The sequence below is a fragment of the Dromaius novaehollandiae genome, chromosome 36 (assembly GCF_036370855.1).
Source record: "Dromaius novaehollandiae isolate bDroNov1 chromosome 36, bDroNov1.hap1, whole genome shotgun sequence".
Taxonomy (NCBI): Eukaryota; Metazoa; Chordata; class Aves; order Casuariiformes; family Dromaiidae; genus Dromaius; species Dromaius novaehollandiae.
Window position 1 is genome coordinate 394,366 of NC_088135.1, and position 22,098 is coordinate 416,463.

The 22,098-nt window shown below is 65.6% G+C and overlaps 2 protein-coding genes across 4 annotated transcripts; one reads left to right on the forward strand and one right to left on the reverse strand.

Moving 5' to 3' along the window:
- Nucleotides 1-2,480: 2,480 nt before the first annotated feature.
- Nucleotides 2,481-18,930, forward strand: LOC112980288 (myosin-6). 2 transcript variants are annotated; one of them, XM_064503359.1, is made up of 41 exons: nucleotides 2,481-2,538; nucleotides 3,301-3,336; nucleotides 4,091-4,292; nucleotides 4,887-5,030; nucleotides 5,438-5,594; nucleotides 5,727-5,754; nucleotides 5,831-5,939; nucleotides 6,019-6,111; nucleotides 6,217-6,280; nucleotides 6,520-6,618; nucleotides 6,770-6,873; nucleotides 7,252-7,390; nucleotides 7,470-7,588; nucleotides 7,675-7,824; nucleotides 8,162-8,332; nucleotides 8,457-8,766; nucleotides 8,932-9,005; nucleotides 9,157-9,244; nucleotides 9,342-9,459; nucleotides 9,539-9,662; nucleotides 10,423-10,559; nucleotides 10,668-10,794; nucleotides 10,939-11,067; nucleotides 11,169-11,411; nucleotides 11,607-11,783; nucleotides 11,871-12,016; nucleotides 12,099-12,189; nucleotides 12,849-13,238; nucleotides 13,321-13,447; nucleotides 13,525-13,643; nucleotides 14,940-15,136; nucleotides 15,419-15,602; nucleotides 15,694-15,859; nucleotides 15,937-16,061; nucleotides 16,143-16,451; nucleotides 16,550-16,753; nucleotides 16,999-17,124; nucleotides 17,306-17,581; nucleotides 18,023-18,118; nucleotides 18,507-18,641; nucleotides 18,722-18,930. In XM_064503359.1, the coding sequence occupies exons 3-41, from the start codon at nucleotides 4,092-4,094 to the stop codon at nucleotides 18,740-18,742; spliced, it is 5,817 nt and encodes a 1,938-aa protein (XP_064359429.1). In that variant the 5' UTR covers nucleotides 2,481-2,538; nucleotides 3,301-3,336; nucleotide 4,091; the 3' UTR covers nucleotides 18,743-18,930. The 2 variants fall into 2 exon arrangements, with proteins under 2 accessions (XP_064359429.1, XP_064359430.1); XM_064503360.1 differs by having other exon boundaries at nucleotides 18,725-18,930.
- On the reverse strand, nucleotides 18,931-21,588 carry CMTM5 (CKLF like MARVEL transmembrane domain containing 5). Of its 2 annotated transcripts, XM_064503385.1 has the most exons (5): nucleotides 21,231-21,588; nucleotides 20,437-20,583; nucleotides 19,380-19,475; nucleotides 19,194-19,278; nucleotides 18,931-19,069 (listed from the first exon to the last, which is right to left on the reverse strand). In XM_064503385.1, the coding sequence occupies exons 1-5, from the start codon at nucleotides 21,309-21,311 to the stop codon at nucleotides 19,047-19,049; spliced, it is 432 nt and encodes a 143-aa protein (XP_064359455.1). In that variant the 5' UTR covers nucleotides 21,312-21,588; the 3' UTR covers nucleotides 18,931-19,046. The 2 variants fall into 2 exon arrangements, with proteins under 2 accessions (XP_064359455.1, XP_064359456.1); XM_064503386.1 differs by lacking the exon at nucleotides 21,231-21,588 and having other exon boundaries at nucleotides 20,437-20,925.
- Nucleotides 21,589-22,098: the final 510 nt, after the last annotated feature.

Genomic DNA, 22,098 nt, shown 5'->3' on the forward strand with positions numbered 1-22,098 from the left:
GGGACCCCCTGCTCCGCCCCACACGTCCCCCCCTAAATGGGACCCAGGCATCCGGGGACCCCTGCTCTGCCCCACACTTCCCCCCTAAATGGGACCCAGGCATCCGGGGACCCCTGCTCTGCCCCACACTTCCCCCCCTAAATGGGACCCAGGCATCCGGGGACCCCTGCTCTGCCCCACACGTCCCCCCCTAAATGGGACCCAGGCATCCGGGGACCCCTGCTCCGCCCCACACGTCCCCCCCTAAATGGGACCCAGGCATCCGGGGACCCCTGCTCCGCCCCACACGTCCCCCCCTAAATGGGACCCAGGCATCCAGGGACCCCTGCTCCGCCCCACACGTCCCCCCCTAAATGGGACCCAGGCATCCGGGGACCCCTGCTCTGCCCCACACGTCCCCCCCTAAATGGGACCCAGGCATCCAGGGACCCCTGCTCTGCCCCACACGTCCCCCCCTAAATGGGACCCAGGCATCTGGGAACCCCTGCTCTGCCCCACACATCCCCCCCTAAATGGGACCCAGGCATCCAGGGATCCCTGCTCTGCCCCACACATCCCCCCCTAAAAGGGACCCAGGCATCCGGGGATCCCCTGCTCTGCCCCACACGTCCCCCCCTAAATGGGACCCAGGCATCTGGGGATCCCCTGCTCTGCCCCACACGTCCCCCCCTAAATGGGACCCAGGCATCCGGGGATCCCCTGCTCTGCCCCACACGTCCCCCCCTAAATGGGACCCAGGCATCCGGGGATCCCCTGCTCTGCCCCACACGTCCCCCCCTAAATGGGACCCAGGCATCCGGGGATCCCCTGCTCTGCCCCACACGTCCCCCCCTAAATGGGACCCAGGCATCCGGGGACCCCTGCTCCGCCCCACACATCCCCCCCTAAATGGGACCCAGGCATCCGGGGACCCCCTGCTCCGCCCCACACATCCCCCCCTAAATGGGACCCAGGTGTCTGGGGACCCCCTGCTCTGCCCCACACTTCCCCCCCCAAATGGGACCCAGGTGTCTGGGGACCCCCTGCTGTGCCCCACACGTCCCCCCCCAAATGGGACCCAGGCATCCGGGGACCCCTGCTCTGCCCCACACGTCCCCCCCTAAATGGGACCCAGGCGTCCAGGGGACCCCCGCTCCACCCCACACATCCCCCCCTAAATGGGACCCAGGCGTCCAGGGGGCCCCTGCTCCGCCCCACACATCCCCCCCTAAATGGGACCCAGGTGTCTGGGGACCCCCTGCTCTGCCCCACACATCCCCCCCTAAATGGGACCCAGGCATCCGGGGACCCCTGCTCTGCCCCACACATCCCCCCCTAAATGGGACCCAGGCGTCCAGGGATCCCCTGCTCTGCCCCACACATCCCCCCCAAAAGGGACCTAGGTGTCTGGGGACCCCCTGCTCCGCCCCACACATCCCCCTCAATCCCCCCCAAATGGGGCCCAGGCGTTGCAGGGACCCCCCCTGCTCCGCCCCACACATCCCCCCCAAAAGGGACCTAGGCATCCGGGGCCCCCCCTCCTCCGCCCCACACATTCCCCCCCAAATGGGGCCCGGGCTTCCAGGGGACCCCCTGCTGGGCCCCACACATCCCCCCCTAAAAGGGACCCAGGCGTCTGGGGACCCCCCACTCCACCCCACACATCCCCCTCAATCCCACCCCAAATGCCAAATGGGGCCCAGGCATCCGGGCGCCCCCCCGCTCTGCCCCATAGCCCCCGCAGTTGGCGCAGGGGGCCCAGGCGTCCGGCCCCCCCACCACCACCAAAGCCGCGTTAATCCGCCGCCTCCAGGATGCCCAGAGCCCCCTAATCCCCCCCCCGGCACTGCTCCAGGACGCCTGGGCCCCTCTGGGGCTTGCGGGGGGGGGGAGCGGGGCTGGGCCGGATGCCTGGGCCCCCCTTGGGGGGGTTGGGGGGTGTGGGGTGCAGCAGGGGGTCCCCGGACGTCTGGGTCCTCCAGTGGGGCAGCAGGGTGGACCTGGATGCCTGGGCCCCTCTGGGGTGCAATGGGGACATGTGGGGCAGGATGGGGTGAGCCCGGATGCCTGGGCCCCTGGGGGGGGGGGGTTATGGGGCAGACCGGGCACCTGGGTCCCCTATGGGGCAGCAGGGGTGGCCCCAGACGCCTGGAGGTCTGTGGGGCAGACCCAGATACCTGGGCCCCTCTGGGGTACAACGGGGACATGTGGGGCAGGATGGGGTGAGCCTGGATGTCTGGGCCCCTGGGGGGGGGGGGGCTATGGGGCAGACCTGGGCACCTGGGTCCCCTATGGGGCAGCAGGGGTGGCCCCAGACGCCTGGGGGCTATGGGGCAGACCCGGACGCCTGGGCCCCCGGGGTGGCTGGAGGGGGTCCACCCCCGCCCCCGCCTGGTCCCGGTGCATTATGGGCCGCCCCCTGCCCAGGAATGCGCCGGGGGGGCTGGGGGGCTCCTCCCCCCCCACGGCCCCTCCTGGGGGCGGCGCCGGCGCCGGGGCCCCATAAAGGCGCCCGGGGGGCCGAGGCGGCAGCGGGTGCTGGAACCGGGGGGCGAGCGAGTGGGTCTGGGGGCTGTGGGGGTCTGGGGGCTGTGGGGCAGCTGTGGGGATCTGGGAGGGTCTGGGGGTCTGGGGCAGCTCTGGGGGTCTGGGGGGGTCTGGGGTGGCTATAGGGGTCTGGAGGGGTCTGGGGCAGCTGGGGGGGGTCTGGGGGCTGTGGGGCGGCTATAGGGAGTCTGGGGGGGCCAGGAGATCTGGAAGCTGTGGGGCACCTATGGGGCAGCTGTGGGTGTCTGGAAGGGGTCTGGGGAATGTGGGGCAGCTATGGGGTGTCTGGGGGGAGTCTGGGAGCTGTGGGGCACCTATGGGGCAGATATAGGGGTGTGGGGGGTCTGGGGGGGCTATGTGGGTCTGAGGGATGTGGGGGTCTGGAAGCTATGGGGCAGATATGGGGTGTGGGATGTCTATGGGGGTCTGGGGAGGGACATAGGGATCTGAGGGATGTGGGGGTCTGAGGGCTGTGGGGCACCTATGGGGCAGCTGTGAGGTGATTTGGGGGCAATACGGGGGTCTGGGGAGGGAGGATATGGAGTGTCTGGGGGCTGTGCGTTGGCTATGGGGCAGATATGGGGGGTCTAGAGGGTCTGGGGGCTGTGGGGTATCTATGAGGCCGCTGTGGGGGTCTGGGGGGGATATGGGGGTCTGAGGGCTGTGGGGTGCCTATGGGGTGGATATGGGGTGATTTGGGGGGGTCTGGGGGGAGATATAGGTTGGGGTGCAGAAAGCGGGGGCCCCTCACTGCCCCCCACGGCTGCCCCACAGCTCCGACCACTTCCCACGCGAGACCCAGAGACACAGGTGTGGGGCGCCGGGCGCCGCCGTGGGGCTGGGGGGGGTCCCGGGCGGGGCTGGTCCCGGCATGATTTTGGGGACAATCGGGGCGTTTCGGAGGGTCGCCCCAGGCAGCGTTTTGGGGCCGATCGGGGCGTTACTTTGGGGGTCAGTCTTGGCGGTTTGGGGGTGTCAGTCTGGGCATTTTTGGGGGTTGATCTTGGCATTAATTCGGGGTCGATCCAGGCATTATTTTGGGGGCGATCTTGATATTTTTGGGGGTCGACGGTGTTCTTTGGGGTCAATCCGGGTGGTTTTTAGGGGGTCGATCGTGGCATTTTTGGGGTCGATCGTGGCATTTTTGGGGGGTCAATCCGGATGAGTTTTGGGGGGGGTCAATCAGCATTTTGGGGGGTCGATCTTGACATTTCAGGGTCGATCTTGACATTTTGGGGAGTCAATCTTGACATTTCAGGGGTCGAGTTGGGTGTTTTTTGGGGGGTCGATCTTGACATTTTGGGGGTCCATCTTGGCATTTCAGGGGTCGCTTTGGGTGATTTTTTGGGTGGTCGATCTCGATGTTTCGGGGGTTGATTCGGGTTGGTTTTGGGTGGTCGATCTCGATGTTTTGGGGGTTGATCTTGACGTTCCAAGGGTCGATCTCGACGTTTCAGGGGTCGCTTCGGGCCGTTTTTGGGCGCGTCCCGGGCGTTTTCGGGGGCGGCGGGGGGTCTCGGGGCGGGGACGAGCGGGCGCCGCGGGCTGACGGGGCCGGCGGCAGGATGGGCGACGCCCAGCTGGCCGAGTTCGGGGCGGCCGCCCCCTTCCTGCGCAAGTCGGAGAGGGAGCGGCTGGAGGCGCAGACGCGGCCCTTCGACCTGCGCGCCGAGTGCTTCGTCCCCGACGAGCGCGACGAGTTCGTCAGGGCCCGCGTGGTGGCCCGCGACGGCGCCGCCGTCACCGTCCACACCGAGCACGGCAAGGTGGGGGGCGCCGGGATTGGGGGGGCTGGGGTGCCGTGGGGCGATGGGACTGGGGTGCCATGGGGCGATGGGACTGGGGAAACTGAGGTGCAATGGGTTAATGGGACTGGGAGGAACTGGGGTGCAATGGGGTGATGGGACTGGGAGGAACTGGGGTGCAATGGGGTGATGGGACTGGGGTGCAATGGGGTAGAGGAACGGGTGCAATGGCGTGATGAGACTGGGAGGAACTGGGATGCAATGGGTTAACGGGACTGGAGGAAATGGGTGCAATGGGGTGATGGGACTGGGAGGAACTGGAGTGCAATGGGGTGATGGGACTGGGGTGCAATGGGGTAGAGGAACGGGTGCAATGGGGTGATGAGACTGGGAGGAACTGGGGTGCAATGGGTTAACGGGACTGGAGGAAACTGGGGTGCAATGGGACGATGGGACTGGGGAAATGGGGTGCAATGGGGTGATGGGACTGGGGTGCAATGGGTTAACGGGACTGGAGGAATGGGTGCAATGGGGTGATGGGACTGGGAGAACTGGGAGGAACGCCCCCCACCCCACCCCCGCTGACTCTGCCCGCCCCCCCGGTGCCCCCGGCAGACCCTGACGGTGAAGGAGGCCGACGTCCACCAGCAGAACCCGCCCAAGTTCGACAAGATCGAGGACATGGCCATGCTCACCTTCCTGCACGAGCCCGCCGTCCTCTACAACCTCAAGGAGCGCTACGCCGCCTGGATGATCTACGTGAGTCCTGGAGGCCTTGGGGCGCCTAGAACCGGCCGTCCCTTCCCTGGAGGCCTTGGGGCGTCTAGAACTGACCATCCCTTCCCTGGAGCCCTTGGGGTGCCTAGAACTGGTTGTCCCTTCTCTGGAGTCCCTGAGGTGCCTAGAACCAGGTTTCCCTTCCCTGGAGTCTTTGGGATACCTAGAACTGGCTGTCCCTTCCCTGGAGTCCTTGGGGCACCTAGAACCTGGTGTTCCTTCCACAGAGTCCTTGGGTTACCTAGAACTGTGTGACCCTTCCCCACACCCCTTGGGGCACCTAGAACCGGGCAACCCTTCCTCATTGGCCCTTGGGGCACCTACAACGGGGCGTGCCCTCCTCGGGGGGGACCACGCGCTCCCGCTCTGACCCCCCCGCCCCCCCGCAGACCTACTCGGGGCTCTTCTGCGTGACGGTCAACCCCTACAAGTGGCTGCCCGTCTACAACGCCGAGGTGGTGGCCGCCTACCGGGGCAAGAAGCGCAGCGAGGCCCCGCCCCACATCTTCTCCATCTCCGACAACGCCTACCAGTCCATGCTCACCGGTAGGGCCCCCCAACTCCACCCCATGCCGTGGACACCAGCCCCACCGCCAGACCTAGAGCCTGGCCGCACCGGGGACCTCGACCCCCCCCCAGACGCCCGCCCCATCTGATTCGCCCCCCTTCTCCTTGCAGACCGGGAGAACCAGTCCATCCTCATCACGTAAGTCCCCACGGCGGAGGGGGAGGAGGAGCCGCCTGCCCCCCAAGCCCCTCCCCTCACGCCTGCCCCACCTCAGCGGAGAATCCGGGGCGGGGAAGACGGTGAACACCAAGCGGGTCATCCAGTACTTCGCCAGCATCGCCGCCATCGGCGACCGCAAGAAAGAGGTGGCCAATAGCAGCAAGGTGAGGCCGCGGTGCTGCGAGCTTCCCCCAGCGGTGCCCTGCGTGGGGGGCTGGGCTCAGCCACCCCCTTCCCCCCCAGGGCACCCTGGAGGATCAAATCATCCAGGCCAACCCCGCCTTGGAGGCCTTCGGCAACGCCAAGACCGTCCGCAACGACAACTCGTCCCGATTCGTGAGTGCCGGCGGGGCGGGGGGTGCCGTGGGGTGGCGGGGGGGTGTGGGGCAGGGCCACTGGGAGTGGCGGGGGCTGCCCCACCTCACGCTGCCACCCTCGCAGGGGAAGTTCATCCGGATCCACTTCGGGGCCACCGGGAAGCTGGCGTCGGCCGACATCGAGACCTGTGAGTGGGGCTCCAGCCCTCCATCTTGTCATTCTGCTCTTTCTCCATCCATCTTCTCATCCCACCATCCCTCTGTCCATCTTGTCATCCCGCCTTCCATCTCCACATCTACCAGTTCATCCCTTTCTCCATTTACTCATCCATCTATCTCACATTTCCCCATCCACACGTGTCCACCTACTCATCTGTTTGCACGTCTCCTCTGCGTCCCTGCATCCACTCGTTCCTCCATCCCCCAGACCTCCTGGAGAAGTCCCGCGTCATCTTCCAGCTCAAGGCCGAGAGGAACTACCACATCTTCTACCAGATCCTCTCCAACAAGAAGCCGGAGCTGCTCGGTGAGCGGGGCCGTGGGGCCGCATGGCATGTTGGTCCTCTGCTCCTTCCTCCGCTTCTTCGCTCGTTCCTTCGCTCCGGCGGAGGGCGAGGCCTGTCCGCCCCGCTGGGCCACCGTAAACGCTCTCCTTCCCTCCCCGTGCCGCGGAGCAGAGACGCTGCTCATCACCAACAACCCCTACGACTACAGTTACGTCTCCCAAGGGGAGGTGACCGTGGCCTCCATCGACGACTCGGAGGAGCTGATGGCCACCGACGTAAGCGGGAGGGCGGGGCAGAAGAGAAGGTCGACTGCTGAGTGAAGGGATGGGTGGGCGGAGGAGTCCTTGGGTGGAGGTGGAGATGGAGGAGTGCTCGGATGGATGGAGGAGTCCTTAGACGGGTGCGTGGAGAGAGGACTCCATGGATGGATGGAGAGAGGACTCCATGGAGGGATGGACGACTCCATGGATGGATGGACGACTCCATGGAGGGACGGACGACTCCCTGGAGGGATGGACGACTCCATGGAGAGGTGGATGGGCTGATGCATAGGAAGGGATGGACGGATGGGTGGTGGCCAGCAGACGGACGTGCCCTCGGCATGGCGGCGGGGGAGGCCAGGCCCTCGCCCAGCCCCTCCGCCTGCCCCACAGAGCGCTTTCGACGTGCTGGGCTTCACCGGGGAGGAGAAGGCCGGCGTCTACAAGCTGACGGGCGCCATCATGCACTTCGGCAACATGAAGTTCAAGCAGAAGCAGCGGGAGGAGCAGGCGGAGCCCGACGGCACCGAAGGTGGGGTCGGGGGGGGGACGGGGGCCTGGTGGGACCTTGGTGGCACCCGAGCGCGTCCTTCCGTCTCCTCCCACCGCAGATGCGGACAAGTCGGCCTACCTGATGGGGCTGAACTCGGCCGACCTCCTCAAGGGGCTCTGCCACCCCCGCGTCAAGGTGGGCAACGAGTACGTCACCAAGGGGCAGAATGTCCAGCAGGTGAGGCCGGCGCCCGCCATCCCGTCCCCTCCCCCCGGTTCTCGGTCCCCGTCCTCACCCCGTCCTCACCCCGCCGGTCCCCCCAGGTGTACTACTCCATCGGGGCCCTGGCCAAGGCCGTCTACGAGAAGATGTTCAACTGGATGGTGGTGAGGATCAACAACTCCCTGGAGACCAAGCAGCCGCGGCAGTACTTCATCGGCGTGCTGGACATCGCCGGCTTCGAGATCTTCGACGTGAGGGCTTGGAGGGACCCGTGGGGCAGCCCAGGCTCCGGGTGTTGCCTCGGTCCTCTTGGGCATTAGTCTGTGTTGGGTCGACCTCCTTGAGTGCCGCGTTGACCTCGGGTGCAAACACAGCCCTGCTGGGCGTTCGGTTGACCCCATTGGGTGTCAGGTTGACCCTGTTGATCCCGTTGGGCGTTAGTTGGCCCCGTTGGGTGTCAGGTTGGTCCTGTTGATCCCATTGGGTGTTACTTGGACTCCATTGGGTGCTGGGTTGACCCAGTTGACCCCGTTGACCCCGTCGAGCATGATGTTGCCCCCGTTGACCGTCCTCTGTCTCCGCCCCCAGTTCAACAGCTTCGAGCAGCTCTGCATCAACTTCACCAACGAGAAGCTGCAGCAGTTCTTCAACCACCACATGTTCGTGCTGGAGCAGGAGGAGTACAAGAAGGAGGGCATCGAGTGGGAGTTCATCGACTTCGGCATGGACCTCCAGGCCTGCATCGACCTCATCGAGAAGGTACCGCGTCCCCGGGGCCTCCTGGAGAAGGCGCTTCCAGCCGGGACCCGCCGGAGACCCCAAAGGCGGCCGGTTGGGTGATGCTGGGTCTCCTGCGTGGCCAACGATCTTCTCCGTTGCCCAGCCCATGGGGATCATGTCCATCCTGGAGGAGGAGTGCATGTTCCCCAAGGCCACCGACATGACCTTCAAGGCGAAGCTCTTCGACAACCACCTGGGCAAGTCGGCCAACTTCGGGAAGCCGCGCAACGTCAAGGGCAAGCCCGAGGCCCACTTCTCGCTCATCCACTACGCCGGCACGGTGGACTACAACATCCTGGGCTGGCTGGAGAAGAACAAGGACCCCCTCAACGAGACGGTGGTGGGCCTCTACCAGAAGTCGGCCCTCAAGCTCCTGGCCAGCCTCTTCTCCAACTACGCCGGGGCGGACGCCGGTGGGTGGATGGGGGATGGAGAAAGGGACGAGGGCTTGGTGGCGAGGGGAAGGGGCGGATGGAGAGAGGGTGGACTGGTGGGTGGAGGGGCTGAAGGAGGAGAAGATCGGGCTGGCTGGATGGAGATGGCTGCCTGGACCCCTCCGTCCCCGCTCGTCTCCCCAGGGGGTGATGGAGGCAAGGGGAAAGGCTCCAAGAAGAAAGGCTCCTCCTTCCAGACGGTCTCGGCCCTGCACCGGGTAAGGGGTCCCACCACCGAGGGACGTGCCGAGGGGACCCGCCATGGGGCAGAGGGAGGAGAACCTCCCGTTGGGCGTGGGGCAGAGACCGCCGACTCCTCCCATGGCCGGCATTGGACACGCCCCCCCCATCCCCTCCCTCCTGCCCCAGGAGAACCTCAACAAGCTGATGGCCAACCTCAAGACCACCCACCCCCACTTCGTCCGCTGCATCATCCCCAACGAGCGGAAGGCGCCCGGTGAGAGGGGTGGGAGGGTGGAGCCGGCCAGGTGGGGCGGGGCTGGTATGTGGGGCAGGAAGATGACCACCGTCTCCCCTTTCTGCCCCCCAACCAGGCGTGATGGACAACCCCCTGGTGATGCACCAGCTGCGCTGCAACGGGGTGCTGGAGGGCATCCGCATCTGCCGCAAGGGCTTCCCCAACCGCATCCTCTACGGGGACTTCCGCCAGCGGTAGGGCGGGGCCGGGGGGGGCAGGAGGCGCCGCCGGGGCGGGGCTCACCTCGGGGCGCCCCCCGTTTGCCCCCCGCAGCTACCGCATCCTCAACCCCGCCGCCATCCCCGAGGGGCAGTTCATCGACAGCCGCAAGGGCGCCGAGAAGCTCCTGGGGTCCCTCGACATCGACCACAACCAGTACAAGTTCGGGCACACCAAGGTGAGGGGGCGGGGCCGTGGGAGGGGCCAGCGGGGCCAGGTGGGAGGGGGCACGAGAAGGTGAAGGGCTTGTCCAGGCGGAGGAGGTGGGACCTGGGGGCGGGGTCTCCGTTCCTCAGAGTCCCATCGTCCACCCATCCACAGACCGATTGATCCCTCCCTCCATTAACCCATCCATTTCTCCATCCATCCATGAACCAACCCAACTCGCCGTCTATCCATCCATCCCTTCTTCCTTCCATCAACCAACCCATCCATCAACTAACCCATCCATCAACGGACCCATCCCTCCATCCATTCATCCCTCCATCCATCCATCCCTCCATCCATCTCTCCATCAACCAACCCATGCCTCCACCCATCCATGAACCAACCCAACTTACCTTCTATCCGTCCATCCCTTCTTCTCTCCATCAACAAACCCATCCATCAACCAACCCATCCATCCATCCTTCCCTCCATCCATCCATCAACCAACCCAACTCGCCATCTATCCATCCATCCCTTCTTTCCATCAACCAACTCATCCATCAACCAACCCATCCATCAACCAACCCATCCCTCCATCCATCCATCCTTCCCTCCATCCATCCATGACCCAACCCAACTTGCCATCTATCCATCCATCCTTTCTCTCCATCAACCAACCCATCCATCAACCAACTCATCCCTCCATCAACCAACCCATCCCTCCCTCCATCCCTCCATCCCCCCGGACCCTCGACCCCTCCGTCCACCCGCCGCCTCCTTCCCTCCGCCAGGTCTTCTTCAAGGCGGGGCTGCTGGGGCACCTGGAGGAGATGCGGGACGAGCGCCTCTCCCGCATCATCACCCGCATCCAGGCCCAGGCCCGGGGGCAGCTCATGCGCATCGAGTTCAAGAAGATCCTGGAGCGCCGGTGAGGGGGGGACGGCTCCTCCTCCCCGGGGTGGGGGAGACCCGTGGGGCCGGGTGTGGGGCAGGGCAGCCGCTCCGGCGTGGCGGCAGCTCCGTGTCCGCCGCCCAGGGACGCGCTGCTGGTGATCCAGTGGAACATCCGGGCCTTCATGGGGGTGAAGAACTGGCCCTGGATGAAGCTCTACTTCAAGATCAAGCCCCTGCTGAAGAGCGCCGAGACGGAGAAGGAGATGCAGGTGGGCAGGACGGGCTATGGGGCAGCCTGGGTGACCTCGGACCCATGGCGGGGCGGGGAGGGAGGTGGGTGGGTGAAGGACGAACGGCGTCGGTCCTCCCGCCCCGCATGGACGTCACCACGTTGGGTTTGGGGTCCGGCGCAGACCATGAAGGAGGAGTTTGGGCGGCTGAAGGAAGCGCTGGAGAAGTCGGAGACGCGGCGGAAGGAGCTGGAGGAGAAGATGGTCTCGCTGCTGCAGGAGAAGAACGACCTGCAGCTGCAAGTCCAGGCCGTGAGCAAAGCTCCCTCTGCCCCATATCATGTCCGGGGGGGTGACGGCGCCCAAGCCCCCCACCCCGGGGTGCTGCTCACGCCCCCCCCGCCCCCTTACAGGAGCAGGACAACCTCAACGACGCCGAGGAGCGCTGCGACCAGCTGATCAAGAACAAGATCCAGCTGGAGGCCAAGGTGAAGGAGCTCACGGAGCGGCTGGAGGACGAGGAGGAGATGAACGCCGAGCTGACGGCCAAGAAGAGGAAGCTGGAGGACGAGTGCTCGGAGCTCAAGAAGGACATCGACGACCTGGAGCTGACGCTGGCCAAGGTGGAGAAGGAGAAACACGCCACGGAGAACAAGGTGAGAGTGGAGAGACCTCAACTCCGAGCCGAGGGGACTCAGAGCAACGCGGTCGGGTTGGGTTGAGAAGACCCAAAGCTGCTCGGGGTCTAGCGGCCTCATTGGCTTGACCAAGAACAAGAACAGTCTCCATCTTTGCCCTGCCTTTGGCGCGAAGCTGGTGGCCTCACGCCCTGGATGTTTCTCCCCACGCAGGTCAAGAACCTCACGGAGGAGATGGCCGGGCTGGACGAGATCATCGCCAAGCTGACGAAGGAGAAGAAGGCGCTGCAGGAGGCTCACCAGCAGGCGCTGGACGACCTGCAGGCGGAAGAGGACAAGGTCAACACCTTGACCAAGGCCAAAGTGAAGCTGGAGCAGCAGGCGGATGACGTGAGTACGGGCCGGTCCCACCGCCGGTGCTACTGTGGCTGCTGAGACGACAAAGGCCTGGGGTTTCCCCCCGTTTTTCTCCTGCAGCTCGAAGGGTCCCTGGAGCAGGAGAAGAAGATCCGGATGGACCTGGAACGGGCCAAGCGGAAGCTGGAAGGCGACTTGAAGCTCACCCAAGAGAACATCATGGACCTGGAGAACGACAAGCAGCAGCTGGAGGAGAAGCTCAAGAAGTGAGGCCGGACCTTCCTCCCCGGTCCAACATGGTCCAGGGTCCAAGGAGGAGCCGTCAGTTCTCCCTGCATCTCTCTGCAGGAAAGAGTTTGAGATCAACCAGCAGAACAGCAAGATCGAGGACGAGCAAGCGCTGGCCCTGCAGCTCCAGAAGAAGATGAAGGAGCTGCAGGTGAGGCCCCACCTCCAGCCCCAGAGGCCGCTGGGCCTTGGGGGAGAGACCCTGCTCCGAAACGAGCAGCGCTAACGTCCTGCACGGGCATCTCTGCTGGTGCCGTGGAGCAAAGGATGCTCTAGGACAAAACCCAGAGCATGTCCTACCACGTCTAGACCCAATCTAGAGTCAGGATCTCCCGCTTTCTTGAGTTGAGAAGTCTCCAGCTGGTTGGGTTGAGTTGGGTTGGGTTGGGTTGGGTTGAGGAGTCTCCAGTGGGTTGGTTGGGTTGGGTTGAGGAGTTTCCAGTTGGTTGGGTTGGGTTGAGTTGAGGAGTCTCCAGGTGGTTGGGTTGGGTTGGGTTGAGGAGTCTCCAGCTGGTTGGGTTGAGTTGAGGAGTCTCCAGTTGGTTGGGTTGGGTTGGGTTGAGTTGAGGAGTCTCCAGTTGGTTGGGTTGGGTTGGGTTGAGTTGAGTTGAGGAGTTTCCAGTTGGTTGGGTTGGGTTTTGTTGAGGAGTCTCCAGTTGGTTGAGTTGGGTTGCGTTGAGGAGTCTCCAGTTGGTTGGGTTGGGTTGGGCTTTGTTCAGGAGTCTCCAGTTGGGTTGGGTTGAGGAATCTCCAGTTGGTTGCGTTGGGCTGAGTCAAGCCTGACGCTGGTGTCTCCGCCCCGGGCGGCAGGCGCGGATCGAGGAGCTGGAGGAGGAGCTGGAGGCGGAGCGCACGGGGCGGGCCAAGGTGGAGAAGCTGCGCTCGGAGCTGTCGCGGGAGCTGGAGGAGATCAGCGAGCGGCTGGAGGAGGCGGGCGGCGCCACCTCGGTGCAGATCGAGCTCAACAAGAAGCGGGAGGCCGAGTTCCAGAAGATGCGGCGCGACCTGGAGGAGGCCACGCTGCAGCACGAGGCCACGGCCGCCGCGCTGCGCAAGAAGCACGCCGACAGCGTGGCCGAGCTGGGCGAGCAGCTCGACAACCTGCAGCGCGTCAAGCAGAAGCTGGAGAAGGAGAAGAGCGAGCTCAAGCTGGAGCTGGACGACGTCAGCTCCAGCATGGAGCAGCTCGTCAAGGCCAAGGTGGGGGCGGGGCGGAGCCGGCCAGGAGGACGTCTCCCCCGCGGCCTGCTCCGTCGCTTCCCTCCATCCCCTGCTCCCCCAGGTGGGCATGGAGAAGGTGTCCCGCAGCCTGGAGGACCAGGCGGCCGAGCACCGGGCCAAGCTGGAGGAGACGCAGCGAGCCCTCAACGACGCCAGCGCCCAGCGGGCCAAGCTCCAGACCGAGAACGGTGGGAGCCCGGCCCCACGGCCCCGCCGCCCCGTCCCACCCCCGCCCCAGGCCCTAAAGCCCCGCCCCCCTCCGCAGGAGAGCTGTCCCGCCAGCTGGAGGAGAAGGAGGCCCTCATCTCGCAGCTCACCCGCGGCAAGCAGTCGTACACCCAGCAGCTGGAGGACCTCAAGAGGCAGCTGGAGGAGGAAGCGAAGGTGAGGGCTGGGGGTCGGGCTAGGGTTGGTCTAGAAGCGCTTGGGTTGGGTTGGTCTGAAGGAGGTTGGGTTGGTCGAATGGTTGGGTTGGACGGTCTAATGGTGGTGGGGTTGCATGGTCTAAATGCAGTTAGGTTGGTTGGTCTAATGGTGGTTGGGTTGGTCTAATGGTGGTTGGGTTGGTCTAAAGGAGGTTGGGTTGGTCTAATGGTGGTTGGGTTGGTCTAATGGAGGTTGGGTTGGTCTAATGGAGGTTGGGTTGGTCTAATGGAGGTTGGGTTGGTCTAATGGTGGTTGGGTTGGTCTAAAGGAGGTTGGGTTGGTCTAAAGGAGGTTGGGTTGGTCTAATGGTGGTTGGGTTGGTCTAAAGGAGGTTGGGTTGGTCTAATGGTGGTTGGGTTGGTCTAATGGAGGTTGGGTTGGTCTAATGGTGGTTGGGTTGGTCTAAAGGAGATGGGTTGGTCTAATGGTGGTTGGGTTGGTCTAAAGGAGATGGGTTGGTCTAAAGGAAGTTGGGTTGGTCTAAAGGAAGTTGGGTTGGTCTAAAGGAGGTTGGGTTGGTCTAATGGTGGTTGGGTTGGTCTAATGGTGGTTGGGTTGGTCTAAAGGAGGTTGGGTTGGTCTAATGGTGGTTGGGTTGGTCTAAAGGAGATGGGTTGGTCTAATGGTGGTTGGGTTGGTCTAAAGGAGGTTGGGTTGGTCTAATGGTGGTTGGGTTGGTCTAATGGTGGTTGGGTTGGTCTAAAGGAGGTTGGGTTGGTCTAATGGTGGTTGGGTTGGTCTAAAGGAGGTTGGGTTGGTCTAATGGAGGTTGGGTTGGTCTAATGGTGGTTGGGTTGGTCTAATGGTGGTTGGGTTGGTCTAAAGGAGATGGGTTGGTCTAAAGGAAGTTGGGTTGGTCTAAAGGAAGTTGGGTTGGTCTAAAGGAGGTTGGGTTGGTCTAATGGTGGTTGGGTTGGTCTAATGGTGGTTGGGTTGGTCTAAAGGAGGTTGGGTTGGTCTAATGGTGGTTGGGTTGGTCTAAAGGAAGTTGGGTTGGTCTAAAGGAGGTTGGGTTGGTCTAAAGGAGGTTGGGTTGGTCTAATGGTGGTTGGGTTGGTCTAATGGTGGTTGGGTTGGTCTAAGGGAGATGGGTTGGTCTAAAGGAGGTTGGGTTGGTCTAAAGGAGGTTGGGTTGAGCTAACAGAGGTTGGGTTGGGTTGAGGAGAGCCACACCGCCACCAGCTGAGTTGGAGGACGCCGAGCCGGGCCAGGGTGACGCGGGCCCCACGGCCCGGCCTTCTCCTCGCCCCCCAGGCCAAGAACGCGCTGGCGCACGCCCTGCAGTCGGCCCGGCACGACTGCGACCTGCTGCGGGAGCAGTACGAGGAGGAGACGGAGGCCAAGGCCGAGCTGCAGCGCGCCCTGTCCAAGGCCAACTCCGAGGTGGCCCAGTGGAGGACCAAGTACGAGACGGACGCCATCCAGCGCACCGAGGAGCTGGAGGAGGCCAAGTGAGTCGCCGCCCTCCCCTCCTTGCCACCAGCATCCCAACGAGACTGAGAGCGCCGTGGGGCCACCCCACATGCCTGGGCCACTGCTATGGGTCAACCAGGAGCAGCGGGAAGCCAAGACTGGAGATCCCTCCCCTGTGGAGGGATCTAGAGCAAGTAGAGAGGTCTAGAGCCCATAGACCGGATGAGACGGAGCAACACGTTGGCTTGGGTGGAAGAAGGTGTGAGCAAGCCGAGGTGGTCCATGGGTCACCGACGGCGTCCCCGTCCTCTCCTGGGCAGGAAGAAGCTGGCGCAGCGGCTGCAGGAGGCCGAGGAGGCGGTGGAGGCGGTGAACGCCAAGTGCTCCTCGCTGGAGAAGACCAAGCACCGGCTGCAGAACGAGATCGAGGACCTGATGGTGGACCTGGAGCGCTCGAACGCGGCGGCCGCCGCGCTGGACAAGAAGCAGAGGAACTTCGACAAGGTGGGAGGGCGCGCGGCCGAGGGGGGACAGCGGCGGCGGGGTGGGGGACGTCCGGGACACCGCCGGCTTCATGTCCCCCCCCAACGCCCAGATCCTGGCGGAGTGGAAGCAGAAGTTTGAGGAGTCGCAGACGGAGCTGGAGGCCTCGCAGAAGGAGGCCCGCTCCCTCAGCACCGAGCTCTTCAAGCTCAAGAACGCCTACGAGGAGTCCCTGGAGCACCTGGAGACCTTCAAGCGGGAGAACAAGAACCTCCAAGGTGAGGGCGGGCGCGCGTGGGCCTCCCCACGGCCCCCATCTCCTGCCTCGGGGCCTGACGGGCTCTCGCCCCCGCAGAGGAGATCTCGGACCTGACGGAGCAGCTGGGCGCCAGCCACAAGACCATCCATGAGCTGGAGAAGGTCCGGAAGCAGCTGGATGCCGAGAAGCTGGAGCTGCAAGCAGCGTTGGAGGAAGCCGAGGTGCGTGGCATTGTGTCCCCCATGTCCCCCCGTGTCCCCTGGGTGCTCCCCGTGCTCCTCACATCTCTCCGTCTTTTCCAGGCCTCGCTGGAGCACGAGGAAGGGAAGATCCTGCGGGCGCAGCTGGAGTTCAACCAGGTCAAGGCGGACTACGAGCGCAAGCTGGCCGAGAAGGACGAGGAGATGGAGCAGGCCAAGAGGAACCACCTGCGGGTGGTGGACTCGCTGCAGACCTCCCTGGACGCCGAGACGCGGAGCCGCAACGAGGCGCTGCGGCTCAAGAAGAAGATGGAGGGCGACCTCAACGAGATGGAGATCCAGCTCAGCCACGCCAACCGCGTGGCCGCCGAGGCCCAGAAGCAAGTCAAGACGTTGCAGGGATACCTCAAGGTACGTGCCGGCCTCGGGGGAGGTTCTCCACCTCGGGCGGGTCCGTGTCCGTTCCCCGCCTCCTCGCTCACCAACGTCCGTCGGGGCCCGTCCCGCAGGACACCCAGCTGCAGCTGGACGACGCGGTCCGGGCCAACGAGGACCTGAAGGAGAACATCGCCATCGTGGAGCGGAGGAACAACCTGCTGCAGTCGGAGCTGGAGGAGCTGCGGGCGGTGGTGGAGCAGACGGAGCGGGCCCGGAAGCTGGCCGAGCAGGAGCTGATCGAGGCCAGCGAGCGAGTCCAGCTCCTCCACTCGCAGGTGGGATGTGGAGGCCTCCTAGGAGAGATGTCACCCCCGGCCGGGGACGCTTGAGCCCTGCCGAAGGCAGAGCATGGGCTACTTCCCTGTTGAGCTACCTAGAACCTCACCCCCGTCTAGGGACACTTGGGCCCTGTGGGGAGCGTGGGCTCCGTCCAAGTCCCTTCCCTCGGTGCTACAGGGCTGGGTAAAGATGGGGCGGGAGTCCCGGGGCCACGTCCTGAGATCTTCTGTCCCCGCTCTAGAACACCAGCCTCATCAACCAGAAGAAGAAGATGGAGGCCGACATCTCCCAGCTGCAGACGGAGGTGGAAGAGGCCATCCAGGAGTGCCGGAACGCCGAGGAGAAGGCCAAGAAGGCCATCACCGACGTGAGTCCAGCCCCGGGCAGGAGGACTCGGGCAGGAGGATCTTGGCCGTTGAGTGACCTAGAACACCCGCTACCACACTGCCGCCCGTAGGGTGGCAGCTGCCGCCTAGGTTGTCACTCACTGCCTCCCTTCGTGCTCTCTCACCGTTGCGTCACTCCCTCTCCCCTCTCTCCTGGGGCAGGCGGCCATGATGGCGGAGGAGCTGAAGAAGGAGCAGGACACGAGCGCCCACCTGGAGCGCATGAAGAAGAACATGGAGCAGACCATCAAGGACCTGCAGCTGCGGCTGGACGAGGCCGAGCAGCTGGCCCTCAAGGGCGGCAAGAAGCAGCTGCAGAAGCTGGAGGCCCGCGTGCGGGAGCTGGAGAACGAGCTGGAGGCCGAGCAGAAGCGCAACGCCGAGAGCGTCAAGGGCCTCCGCAAGTCGGAGCGGCGCGTCAAGGAGCTCAGCTACCAGGTGAGACACCACGGCGCCCGGATGGACCGGGAATGTGGCCCAGCGGCCGCAGAGCTGTAGAGTGACCTAGAACGTGACTGACGTGGTGGCCGTGGGCACATGAGCAACCTAGAACATCACCCGCTGCTGTAGAGTGACCTAGAACGCAGTTGGCCTGGTGGCTGTAGGCGCCTGCGTGACCTAGAACAGCACTCGTTGCTGTAGAGTGACCTAGAACATCATTGGCCCAGTGGCCACAGGGACGTCAGCGTTTTTCCCCCACCACCTGGCCACGTGTCGGCCTCCGCGCTGGCTGCCCGGGCAGGGAAACTGAGGCACGGTGAGGGCCTCGCTTTGGGGGGGGAAGACGCTCGTTTCTGGGGTGCTTCTGCCCAGCCTAGAACCCCGGGCCGGTCCCGCCAGCCCGGCCGCGCGTCCCCAGCCCCGTGTCCCCCCTCGCAGGCGGAGGAGGACAAGAAGAACCTGCTGCGGCTGCAGGACCTGGTGGACAAGCTGCAGATGAAAGTCAAGGCCTACAAGCGGCAGGCGGAGGAGGCGGTGGGTTCCCGGCCCTCGCCAGGGACAGGGATGGATGGATGGGTGGAAGAATAAGGACACGGATGGATGATGGGATGGATGGATGGAAGAAGAAGAAGGATACATGGATGATGGGATGGGTGGATGATGGGATGGATGGATGATGGGATGGGTGGATAGACAAAGAAGGTCAGATGGAGGGATGGACCCGTGGACGGTTGGGTCACTGGAAAGATGAAGAGATGGATGGATGAATGAAGAAGAAGGGCAGACAAACGGATGATGGGATGGATGATGGAATGGATGGATGACGGGATGGACGAAGAAGGTGGGATGGACGGATGGCCCCATGGATGGTGGGGTAGGGGGCAGGATGTGGGTCAGGTGGGACCTCCCGGCCCCCCCGCAGGAGGAGCAGGCCAACACCAACCTGGCCAAGTTCCGCAAGGTGCAGCACGAGCTGGACGAGGCGGCGGAGCGCGCCGACATGGCCGAGGCCCAGGTCAACAAGCTGCGGGCCAAGAGCCGCGATGTCGGCGCCAAGGTGGGCCCCCGCCCCACGGCTGCCCCATAGCGTGCCACGCGGCCGCCCCACACCCCCTCACCCCTTTCCCTCCTCCCCAGAAGCTGCACGACGAGGAGTGACCCACCACCGGAGACCTTCCCCATCTCCCCCCCCCCCCCCCCGCCCAAGACGGGGCCTAACGAAGTAGAAGCAATTAATAAAGACGAGCGGCAGCTCTAGCACGGCCTGGAGGGGGCCCAGGCGTCCGGGGCCGGTCGGTCCCTGCCTGTTCCCCCCCGCCCCAAAAAAAAGCCGCAATCACAGAAAATCAGTCGCAAAAGCGATTTATATCGTGCCCGTGGGGTCGGGGAGGGGGTTGTGGGGCAGTTGTGGGGCTCGGGGGGGGTTGTGGGGGGCGGTGGGGGACGGGGGGGGTCGTTCCGGCTACGCCGACTCCGTGTCGGGGTCTGGAAGAGAAGAGCTGCCATTAGGAGGGGGCCCAGGCGTCCGGGTGGCTATGGGGCCCGCCCCACTGCAAGGGGTCCGGCCCCGCCCCCCCCGCACGAGGGGCCCAGGTGTCCGGGCGCTCACCGCCTCCCGCGGCCGGAGCCAAGTCGCTGCGGAAGGTGACGAAGGCGTCGAAGGCGAAGAGGGCGGCCAGGACGAGGCCGAAGGTCTGGCGGGGGGCGGGACAGAGGGGGCGGGGCCCGGTCAGCCGGGGGGCAGGGCCGGGCCCGAGTGGGCGTGGCCTCGCGGGCGGGGGGCGGGGCCACTCACGAAGGTGGTGGCGGCCAGGGCGTCCCGGGAGGCGGCGATGGCCGCCAGCGCCGTCACCAGGAAGACGAGGGTCCCGCTGGCGGCCCGCAGGAAGTCCTGGGGGGCACGAGGGGACGCCGTGGGGCACAGGGGGACGCCGTGGGGCACAGGGGGACGCGAGGGGACATGGGGGTCGGGGGGGATGTTGGTGACATGAGGGGGATGCCATGGGGCACAGGGGGACGCCGTGGGGCGTGGGGGGACATGGGGGACACCATGGGGTTCAGGAGGACATGGGGGGGGCAGAGGGGACATGAGGGGACGCCGTGGGGCACAGGGGGACGCGAGGGGACATGGGGGTCAGGGGGGATGTTGGTGACATGAGGGGACGCCGTGGGGCCCAGGGGGAACATAGGGGTCGGGGGGATGTGGGGGACACGAGGGGACATGAGGGGATGCTGTGGGGCACAGGGGGACGCTGTGGGATGTGGGGGACACGAGGTGACGCTGTGGGGCTCAGGAGGACATGGGGGACACGAGGGGACATGAGGGGATGCTGTGGGGCACAAGGGGATGCGAGGGGACATAGGGGTCAGGGGGGGATGTTGGTGACATGAGGGGGATGCCATGGGGCACAAGGGACACGAGGGGGGACGTGGGGGTCAGGGGGACACCGTGGGGCCCAGGGGGGCGCTGTGGGGCACGAAGGCAGCATAGGGGTCAGGGAGATGTGGGGGACACGAGGGGGACGCCATGGGGCCCAGGGGGACACTGTGGGGCACGAGGGCAGCATAGGGGTCAGGCGGGACGTGGGGGGGCACGAGGCGATGCTGTGGGGCCCGGGGGGACTTGGGGGTCAGGGATGCCGTGGGGCACGAGGGGGAGACATAGGGGTCAGGGACGCCGTGGGGCAGAAGGGGGATGTGAAGGGGGACGTGGGGGTCAGGGGGACGCTGTGGGGCACAAGGGGGGGACATGGGGGTTGGGGACGCCGTGGGGCACGAGGGGCGATGTGGGGCCCGAGGGGGACGCGGTGACGCATGATGACACAAGCGATGACGCGAGCGGTGGCACGTACCAGGCAGGCGCCGTGGGGCAGCCGGGGGGGGTGACGCAGCAGCCGCCCCCCAAGTGCCGCCGCCCCGGCCAGGGCCTGGAGCAGCACCGGGGCCAGCGTGGGGGCGCCCGGGGGGGCCAGGAGCCCCAGCAGCCCCACGGCCAGCGCCTGCCCCACAGCGACCCATAGCGCCCCAGGGACCCTTTGCAGCCCCGTGCCCCACAGCACCCCATAGCACCCCATTGCAATGCACAGCACCCCACAGCGCCGCGGGGACCCCTTGCAACCCCCTGTGCCCCATAGTGCCCCACTGCACCCCAGGGACGCCTTGCAACCCCTTTGCACCCCATAGCGCCCCATAGCACCCCACTGCAATGCCTAGCACCCCATAGCGCCCCGGGGACCCATTGCAACCTCATTGAGCCCCATAGCGCCCCACAGCTCTCCATAGCGCCCCACAGCACCCCTGGACCCCCTTGCACTTCACAGCGCCCCATAGTACCCCATTGCACCCCATAGCCCCCCATTGTGCCCCATAGCCCTCCCCAACCCCCCATAGCTCCCTCCAGTCCCCCAGCGCCCCATAGCTCCCTCCAGCCCCCCAGTGCCCCATAGCCCCCCCCAGCGCCCCATAGCACTCCCCAAGCCCCCCCAGCACCCCATAGCTCCCTCCAGCCCCCCAGCAACCCATAGCCCGCCATGGCACACTCCAGCGCCCCATAGCGACCCCCAACCCCCCCAGCATCCCCCCCAGCCCCATAGCGCCCCATAGCACCCCCATAGTGCCCCATAGCACCCCCCAGCCCCCCCGGTACCAGCTCGGCGCTCAGCAGCAGCCCCTTGGGAGTCCGCAGCCCCCCCAGGTCAAAGGCCCCAGCTGCCTCCTGCTCGCCCATGGGGCCGGGGGACGTGTGGGGCAGGATGTGTGGGGCAGGGGGACGTGTGGGGCAGGTGACGTGTGGGGCCACGTGTCCCCCCCCCCCCCCCCCCCGGCGCCTGGCACCGCGGGACCGGCACAAAGGGCCACTGTGGTGGTGCCGGGGGGGGGGGGGGGGACACGTGGCCTCACGGTGCCGCCTGCCCCACAGCCCGGCCCCACGGCGCCCAGCCCAGCCCCACGGTGTCCCTGCAGCCTGCCCGGCCCCATGGCAGCCCAGGGACCTCCCCCCAACCTGCCCCATAGCACCCCAGGGACCCCCCATCCTGCCCCATAGCATCCCTGGGACCCCTCACTGCACCCCATAGCCCCCCCCGCACTGCCCCACAGCACGCCTGGGCCCCTGCCCCATAGCCCCCCCCAGCAACTCCGCCGAGGCCCAGGGGGGAGGGGCAGCAGAGCATCATGGGAACGCCACCCCCCCACCTGCTGCAAAGCCTCATGGGAGCCGACCCCCCCCATAAAGCAGCAAAACAAGGGATTCTGCCCCAATCCAGGGGGCAGCCGAGGCCGCCGTGGGTCGCAGCCTCCCCTGGGGCAGCAAGGTCCCGCCGTGGGTCTCAGCCCCCCATGTGGCTGGTCAAGGTTCTGCCGTGGGTCGCAGCCCCCCACGAGTCCTGCTGTGGGTCCTGCCATGGGTCGCGGCCCCCCACGAGTCCCACCATGGGTCCGGCTGTGGGTCACGGCCCTGCCGTGGGTCACAGACCCCCCCCCGTTCCCCCCCGCCGTGGGTCGCGGCACACGGA